Here is a 9,263-nt window from a genome sequence, read left to right as displayed (position 1 = left end):
CACAGACAGGGGGACTGCCTGGCTGGGGAGCAGCTCGTTGGAAAATGCCCTTGGGGTTTGGTTGGCAGTGAGCTGGTGTGCAGCCAGCAGCAAAGGGCAGCAACCACATCCTTGGCTCTACAAACAGAAGGAGAGCCAGCAGAGCAGGGGAAGCAATTATTCCTCTTTACTCAGCACTCACTAGACCACATCTAGATTACTGTATCCAGTTTCGGGCTCTCTAATGAGAAAGTTTTTTTTTTTCAATGTAATGAACAGTTTCACCATAAATGATGGGGGGGAAAAAAAAGCATGTCTTTTGAGGGTTGCTGATCACAGGTACTATCTGCAACAGTATAGATTCAGACAATGCAATCTTCGCAAGCACATACACTGTTGTGATTATATATGACTTTTATATTTTAGTTAACTGGATGTACTGATCCAAATATCAACCGAAGTTACTTCACAAAAATGGTAAGTGTATTTACAGAGTGAATAAGTTACATATTTGCCAGAATAAAAGTCTCAGATGTGCAACAGATTTACATGCATACATTTAACACTGGACAGCAGTTAAATGTAAGAAAAAAACCATACAGGTATGACTTTAATATATACATTACAAATACAATAAGACATCTCCTTGAAGAAACTTAACATGAGAACTTGCATTTCACGTTAATATTTTTACTTTTTATACTCAAAATTTATATTAAATAAAAATATGCATGCATACCAGGTCAAAGGATTTGACTCTGTGATGGGACTTTCTCCTACAAAATGGCAAGTTAAATTAGATCAACCATCCTTTAATAGTATAAATATCTTCATAAAAGCAACCCTCTAGTAGAAAGCAGCCAAAGTCCTTTTTTTTTAAAAAAAAAAAAAAAAAAAGGAAGAAAATCTGCCAAGACCATTCATGATGCTTGGGGGGGGCCTAAGAACAGACCTCTGCAATATGATCCAGTACCTTCAGAGACAGTAGCCTAGTAACATTAGGAAATGTACTTCATAGCAGCTCGTTGTTTTAAGATACAGTAATCATATTCAAATTACAGTGTACATTAAACTGTAGTCCATTTACAACTTGTTTCATATACACAGGCGCTCAGCTTTTGACCAACAAGTTTGCGAGATTCTGTGGCCAGCTTCATTCTGCCCATCTTTCACTCAACCAAAAAAAGAAAAATGTACAAGGTGTTTTTTTTTTAACAAAAAATATTATTTTGTGAAGGAAACATTGCACTTTTGCCAACCTAAAATTAATTTGCTATAAAGGAAGTATTGTTCACTGTAGTAGGCTTTGGTATGCAATGGAAGTCACTTCTTCAGTAGTGAGTTGCAGTTGCTCAGTGAAATGCTAACTGATTTTTGTGCAACACAGAACAAAGGATGTTGTCCCAGATGCTCTATGCTACCTTTGTCCTTACAGTATTGCTACACATTTGAAGTTCAGCCCATATCTTTTTAGAAGAGATCCTAAATGTAGCAAGAGTGAGCACAGTTTGACCAAACCTTTGCAAGGCTGAGAAGACATTGAGCCACCTCACTCCAGCAGGGCAGCACTCCCAGCTTGAAAGAGGACACAAGAGTCCTGTCAGAGACTTGTGCCGGAAATGCTGGAGTCTGGAAGAAAAGTATTGATGACCCGGTAACTCTGAGCTCTGCGAATCATGTCGCGGATCTCTATATTCAGTTCCATTAATTTGGTACAGATTTCAGTCAGGCTCTGGTTGGAGCCCACCAGTGCATAGGTGCCCGTCTGACCCAAGGTTTGGTGCCGAAAGTAAATGTTCAGTAGTGTCTGGACTTCATCATCAGAGCTACTTCCAAAGATATCATTGGGCCACAAAATCCTGCAATCAAACAGGAAAAGAATGTGTGTATCATTATGGGTTTATTAGCACAGATGGAAACTAGGTGTTAGAGATCTCTAAAAGGAGAACTGACTCACACACGCTTATAAGCCAAAAGCAACTCGCTCTCTTATGCTACTCATTTGTTACTCAGACTCTGCTATCAGGCACTGAAATCACATAAAAGCGCAACTCCTGTTACTGGGAAAAAAAGGCTAAGAAAACTCAGTCAAATCAGTGAAACTGGGCTGAATGTTAGCTGATGCCAGTGACATATACCTTAAGGAATTGGCTCTATAAGAAGATTCTCAAGAGCCTCACAGAAGTACTTTCAATCTATGCAATGTAATTATCTTAATTGTTGCAAGCGTACATGTTTGTATTACTGATTTGATATCGTTACTTGTGGTACACCCCCAAAAAAGTTAAGAATATCAATGCCCCCATGTACCTTGTTGAAACATACTAACTTAATTATACTGACTTGGCACATTACATTTAGTATAAAGTCAGGAAGATAATAAATGCGTATTTTTCTAATAACATCAAAGTCTAATATGAGCCATGTAGCAAAACTTGCCTGCATTCTCTTATTTGTCGGACAGCTTTAACAAGTTCATTGTTTTTCAGACACTCCAGCATGGACTGAATAGCTGCTTCTGTAGAATTGAATGTGGGCTCAGATTCTGTCGCCAGAGGTTCAGCTGCGATTGCAGCAGTAGCATCCTTAAGATTTTTCTTCAACTCACTCAGCTCTCTTGACATATTTAACAGCTGTTCCAAGGAGAAAGATGAGAGATGGGTATTTTCATTCTCCATAGGCACCAAAGGGAATAGGTATTTCAAGTCTGTTCATACTACGTTGGATGTACACATTATGGAAAAGACTCTAGTTTTACACAAGGACATTTCTTGATCTCAGTGCTCTGTACAATATAGGGAAAACACAAACTACAGATTTTTAAGCTCTGTGCTTCCTTTAACCCTATGCAAGAGCACAACAATCTCTTATTTTTCATCCCTGCTACTTTTCATATATCTTAGTTGAAAAGTTTAAGAAAGCATATACTTCTAGCAATGATGATGTTACTCATTTACAAAACACATGCAGGATCTGATATGATTAACAGATGGACAGGAATTGTATAACCCTTTGCCAGGCTGAAAAGTTAATAGGGCACAAGACTCATAAATCGCTCATAAGTGAACAGTTCATTTCTAAAGATCTACCTTTTCATGCCCATACATGCTAAAAATAACCATTGTCACATGAACTAACAATGGAAATCCCTTTGAATAATTATGGCTCCAGCAAAACATGCAAATTTCATGGTGAAACAGCTATTCCTCGTATTACTGTTCCCCAGTTTCATAGGCTGCATCATGTATAACAGTGTAACTGTAAAATACAGTTCAGAGATCAATTATCTTATAAGGAACAAAAAATATTTCTAAAATTTAGATTACTGTAAGACTAGATGCCTACTGTCCTGTCTTCTCCTGAAAGTGAACAGCCCAATCACACTACAAGCCAGCCTTCAGAACAGTTCCTAAGTATTCAAATTCTTTGTACTACTACAGCACATCTGATAAATAAAGCCTTTCCATTTACAGAGAATCTTTAAACTACTAGAATCTGACATAAATTACATTTTATAGCTTCCAATTTTGTTTTATAGCTACAAGCAAAGTACAATAATTTCTGCCCCTCAATAGTTTAAAATATGTACACCTTATGAGGAGAAAAATAAATATGGAATGGCAAGTTAAATCTTTCCTTAAATGACGATCATCCAACTTACAGTGATCACCTCAAAGATCTTTCAAGGTATTACGTATTTAATGCAATTGCTGAAAATAAATTACACTAACAGTATTGTTCTTGAGTTCTTTAAAGTAAGATACATAGATTTATCTAACCCCAAAAAGCTATCTGGGTCAAAAGTGATAGCGTGCTGTGTCAAAAATATTTAAAGTTTGTAAAAATCACAGAATTAAAGAGGCTTATGACATTAAGGTATTTTGTTAATTATATTTTTGAAATAGATTTAATACTGTTTGGAAACATTAAACTGAGTTTAATTTGTTTATCCAGCGAACAAGATCAGGCAGTACACTTGCAGTCAAAATACAAAGTAGTTCTACTTTACACATCTTTACTTGCTCAGGTAAGACAGGACACAAAACCATTTAATAGCTGTTTGTCAAAAACTGCTGCTGATGTTTCTAGTATAATGCACACACAATGGAGACAGTTTATATGGCTGGAAATTACAATACATTAGTCCAGCAAAACCCTTAATTTTGCATCCATATTAAGATTAATTTACCAAATTATTTGGTTATTGCCATGCTAACAAGTGCTCGTGGTCTAAGCATCTCCATAAAGTTCAGATAAAATCAGTCATGATCTAGGAAAAGGCTATTTTCTGCATGTGTGAAGAAGGCTCATTGTCCCTAAAATTAAAGCCTCAAATAAAATAAAATTAAATCACTTGCAGATTGTTCATACAGTGTGAGCCTTCCCTACGTGTACAGTGTATGAGTGAAGTTAAGATTTCATATATCATACTGGTTTGTTACGTACCTCTGGCATGGAACTGACTTCATGCACTTGTCCGATGAGTTTACAGTAGGACTGAAAAAGCAACAGCAGCTGGAAGTGCAGTTTATATAATCTCTGACACAGTTCCAATTGCTAAGGGAAGATTTCCAGCAGAAAAACAATTAATACAGATCAGCGAGTTGGGATAATTTTCAATAACTAATAAAATACATTGAGATAGTTCAGTTCTCGAAAACCATTATTTTACTGAAGTACGATCATGTGCTATTTCAGAAAACAAGTAATGTTCTTTTTTCTACAGGTAAGTCACACAAAACATTGAAAATCAAAATTATAATGGCTAGCTCTCACATAGCACACGTCAGCATCAATCTCAAAGCAGTTTATACAGGTTAGCTTCACTGTCTGCAGTTTGCAGCTGGAAAGCAGAGGCAGAATATGGGGGGAATTGCTGCACAGAACATAAAACTCTTTAAAACTTCAGAAATGGTCAAAGACCTCTTCTGAGAGGGTGAAAATCCAAGATAGAAGCAATGAAGTAGTTGTCCAAGAGGGTCAAAGCTCCGGCCTGCTTCCCTGAGGAAGAGAGGCAATAAATCCAGCCAGGAGTGGGAAGGGGGAAATGCCAGCTCTGCAACTTAAACCTCAGCTCATGGATTTTCCACCACCTTAAAGAAACCATACAACAGATGGATGGAGTTCAATGTGTAAGAGGGCATCTGGCTTCTACAATTTATTCTCCCAGATTAAGCAGATACTGTTCTATGAATATTAACTGGTTTCCTCCAGCATAACGTGCAGCACCACGCAAAAGGTGTCAGACACACTGAAATAACATGCAATGGGCACATCTGCCAGAGAAGTCAAGTTAATATGCTTATAGTTCTGGTTCTTATCAGATAGTTCTTATCAGGAAGGGGAATCTCCTGGTTCCACAGCTGGATCACAGTGGGGAAGGGAGGAATATTTAATCTTTGGCAAATTACAGAAGAAATGAAAATTCTGCAAGTAGAAGTCAGGAGGCCTCCTGAACCTTTGGCAGGAAAGCCTTACAGACTTCAAACCATATTTGATTTGTTTTCTCTTACAGATACAGTGACCAAGGCTGGGCTCCATGATCTTTCCATTTGCTTGAAGGAACCAGAGCAGAGTTCCATGCCAAACATGGCAGAAAAGAAGCAGCAGCTATTAATGTCTTTGCTTCCTTACAGCACTTCATACACGCTTAGCTACCAGCACGTACTTCAGCTGTTTGCTGAACAGGGCTCTGCAAATGCCAGCACAAATACTAATAAAAAGTACTTTAAAAATATTGTAAATGTTAACTTGACTGAAGTGTTTATTTACATATGGTTCAATATTTAAGCACCAGGGTTTTTATTAATAAGCCAAAATGAGAACCATATTCTTAGTGCTCCAGTTCCCCAGATTTCTGTACCAACGGGACAAGGCTGAGGGGCCAAGGTCGAAAGAGATGTTCGTTGGCAAATTTCATCTTTGTTCGTCAGGGAAGGGTGGACACCAACTACCCATCCACCAACAGCCAGCCAAGGGCACTGCCAAAATCAGGCAGAGCCAGCCTCTCCTCCTGGAGGAGGTTTCTGGCGGAGAGCGGGAGCAGGAGGAGCTTGCCAAGGCAGCGGGTGCCAGCCTGGCCAGGCTCACCCTGCTGAAGGCCACGCAGACAGGGCTGCTTGTTCCGCCGCGGCAGCAGAGTTCAGCACTGTAAATCTGCCCGGTCTGAGCTCTCTGCTTCTAGTATCTGAGGCGGGCTGCTCAATGTTTGTTACTGGTGAGCAGGGTCAGAGTGTTCCTGCCCCAAACGGAAGGGAGGAATCCCACCAGACCTATGCCGCAGTGAAGACCCAGAGGAGCTGAAGGAAGGCCCAGCAGATCCGTGGTGGGGAAAAAAGGGAGGGAACAGGTGTACGACCTGCTAGGCCAGAACTGACTTGTGGCCAAGAGAATGAAAAGGCAGGGCATGAGGGACACTGCCTGTCCAATAAACCTGCCCAGAGGCCACTCTCTGTAACTGAGGTCATGCAGCACTGCCAGGCTTGCATCTGTGTGGCTAACCCCTCTTCTCCCAGAATAAAGGGTGGCTGTTTAGATACAACCTCTTGGAAATAGCTCTGTCTTCTGTGGTCAGGCATGTCACGGGCTGGCTGGCCCCCCAGCCAGCGGAGGTGCTAACCCACCAGCTGCAGCACCAGCCAGGGGGCACACGCTTGCTCCTGGTCCAGTTTGGGTCACTGGTAGGGACACAGCTTGAGGCTCTCCAGTTGGGATCAAGTTCACTCTATTCACATTTTGGAGAACTGGCAGCACTACAGAGCAGTTACATACATGTATACTTGAAGTTCAGGGAGTTAAAAATTAATTGAAAACAAGGGCAGGGCATAACAGTTAAAAAAAATGAAAATCTCACGATAGCTTGGCACATAACACATGATTATTTTTTTTAGTCTTTGGGGAATAGTAACTCAGTTTAATTCTTCTGGCTGCTAACCTGAATGAAGACAAACTAAGGTCAAATCGAAGACTCAAGTTTGCCTCACTCAGTATTTAGCTACCACATCAAGTAACGCAATTTTTATTCTTCCTGAGTAAGTGTTAGAAACCAATAGTGGTGAAGCTATTCATCACGATATAAACAAAATCTATTTGAAACAAAACTGTCAACTATATATTGTAGTTTTTCATTAGGACAATTCAAAAATTCTGAGTTTTAAAATAACAAAACCTTTTATCTTCCACTTCAGCATATCATATACATTCAAAGGCTTGACTTCTTAAAAAAATATGTAGAAGACCATTTAAAACAGCATATGAAGGTGTCAAAATTTTTGGACAGTATTTTTAGATTTCACAAAACACAGCTTAGTAAATTATTTTAATCACTGCATGTATTCTACAGGAAAATTATAACGAAAAAGGAAAACATGCTTAGAAGTAAAACAGTAAAATTGGGGTGTATTAGTCCATCTACAGATGGACAAAGAATATGAAAGAACTTCAACTTACTGCAAGAGATTCCATTTGCTACACAGCAAGCATGGCACAGGAGAAAAGGAAAGGAAAGAAAGTATAGTGTCAGTGTAATGCATGCAATAGGAAGCACAGCCCATCTTTAACAGCATAACTTGTCAGCAGTATTAGCAATGCTTGCCTCAACCTGATAACTGGTTGGAAATACCACATACAACATGCACAGCATTCTTATTAAAATCAAGCTTTAATTCTAATGGTAAATTCCAATCTAGATATCCTCAGTTAGATTTTCAGATTTATTAGTTTTGATTTATCCCACTCAGTAGCTCAGGAACTTACAGTGAAATTATGTTAGAAAACTCTTGAAATAATACTTTTATGTAAATTTGCTTTCTTTGTTATTAAAAAGAGCTCATATTGCAAAGTACTCAAAAAAATTAGGCACAGTGTTCAAATGAGGAACAGAACTGAACTCTGTTATTTATGAATACTTCTATTTTTAGATGTAATAGATGTAATGAAATTTCTGGGTAAGCTTTTTGACTGCTGGGTTTATCACTTGGCACATTACGATGGAAACATTTTGCATGTAACTTCTAAGTTATTACTATCATAAAAAAAATAAATCCATGGAAAATACTAGTTCGGTTTCACTACATGGCAGTGCCACAAGCTGAGACAGCTTTGTATTCCTTCCTCTCACCAGTAATAATTCACTGATTCATAATTCTGGAGTTATTACAATGTCAGCGTTAAGTCCTGTTGCAACAGTAATAAAAGTTCTAATTGATCTACATTAGCATTTCAAAGTTTAGGTGACTAACTTCTCAAAAAAAATTTACCTCTGTTCTTTGCTGAGGACTGACATTTTCACGCTGTGTACGTCTAATGCAGCTTTCCTTATTTTATATATATTACATTCTCATGGTATTTTAGATGAACAGAGTCATCATGTAAATGCCATAACTAACAAACACAATGACATCTGCCCAGTTACAGCCTGATGTCTGTGCATATATGCACATGGTGTTAATAAACATTTTGAATTTTTGTTAAAGTTATTTACCTTACCATCAATACAAAAGCAGCAAACACAGATATGTGAAATAATGCTAACTTTGTATAGCCTAATGAAATATTTCCATCTGTCTTCTTTCCATGGGCCTTACTATTAAAAAATATATGAAAAGTATTGTCCCAAATCCTGAACTACTCTTCTATAAAACCATGACAATCTAAGCTTTAAGCTCTTGTGATGATTAACTTTATGCCTTTACTATTGCTTGAATAGTTTTTTTCTTTTATTTAGTACCTTGAAAAAAAACCTTTGTATCTTAGCTTCCACACAGTTCACATAAATTAAGCTTTGTAAAGCTAAATTCAAACTAAGAAGAGGACAAGAGCAGACAGATCACTGTGCTCTAGTAAACTCACAGGTGTGCTGACTTGTGTTTTTTAAATCTTGTTTGCTGCCGTCTCAAGCACCTCTGAAGTTTAGGGTGCCACTGAGTCTCATTGTGACTTTCAAAAATATTGGAATCCACACATAATTTCTAATTTGCCATGGAATTTACTTTAAAGAAGTGGTGGGGGTGGGTGGGTGGGTGGGGAGCAGCAAATAAGTGAATTCCATGGGGTTTTTTTTTTCCAGAAAACTGTCTTTGTACTGCTTCCAAAAAAATGGGGTGGGGCAGAGGTTTCACATTACATGAAAAAACCTTCTTCATGGACATAAAATACACTGGATATAAAATCTTCCTAAACTACTGATGCTCAACTCCATATTGCTCTACAATTTCATGACTGTAACTTACCTTCCTCTTTTTCAGCATAAAATTAAATATTCCTTGGAAGTTGAAAAGACACTA

General features: G+C 38.3%; 1 protein-coding gene across 5 annotated transcripts in view; it reads right to left on the bottom strand.

Annotated features, from left to right (window-relative positions):
- Positions 1–373: 373 nt before the first annotated feature.
- Positions 374–9,263, bottom strand: part of FRY (FRY microtubule binding protein) — a 217,736-nt gene continuing 208,846 nt past the window's right edge. For 3 of the 5 annotated variants that reach the window (XM_037377269.1, XM_037377265.1, XM_037377266.1), the window contains 4 exons: positions 7,429–7,446; positions 4,426–4,536; positions 2,419–2,612; positions 374–1,838 (listed from right to left, as the gene is read on the bottom strand). In XM_037377269.1, the coding sequence (XP_037233166.1) occupies positions 1,580–1,838; positions 2,419–2,612; positions 4,426–4,536; positions 7,429–7,446 (582 nt within the window). In that variant the 3' untranslated portion in view covers positions 374–1,579. The remainder of the gene's footprint in view (positions 1,839–2,418; positions 2,613–4,425; positions 4,537–7,428; positions 7,447–9,263) is intronic. The other 2 variants (XM_037377267.1, XM_037377268.1) reach the window with 1 other exon arrangement.

The sequence above is a fragment of the Falco rusticolus genome, chromosome 2 (genome assembly GCF_015220075.1).
Source record: "Falco rusticolus isolate bFalRus1 chromosome 2, bFalRus1.pri, whole genome shotgun sequence".
Lineage (NCBI taxonomy): Eukaryota > Metazoa > Chordata > Aves > Falconiformes > Falconidae > Falco > Falco rusticolus.
Note: the sequence above shows the minus strand (reverse complement) of the source record. Positions and strands in the feature narration are given on the sequence as shown.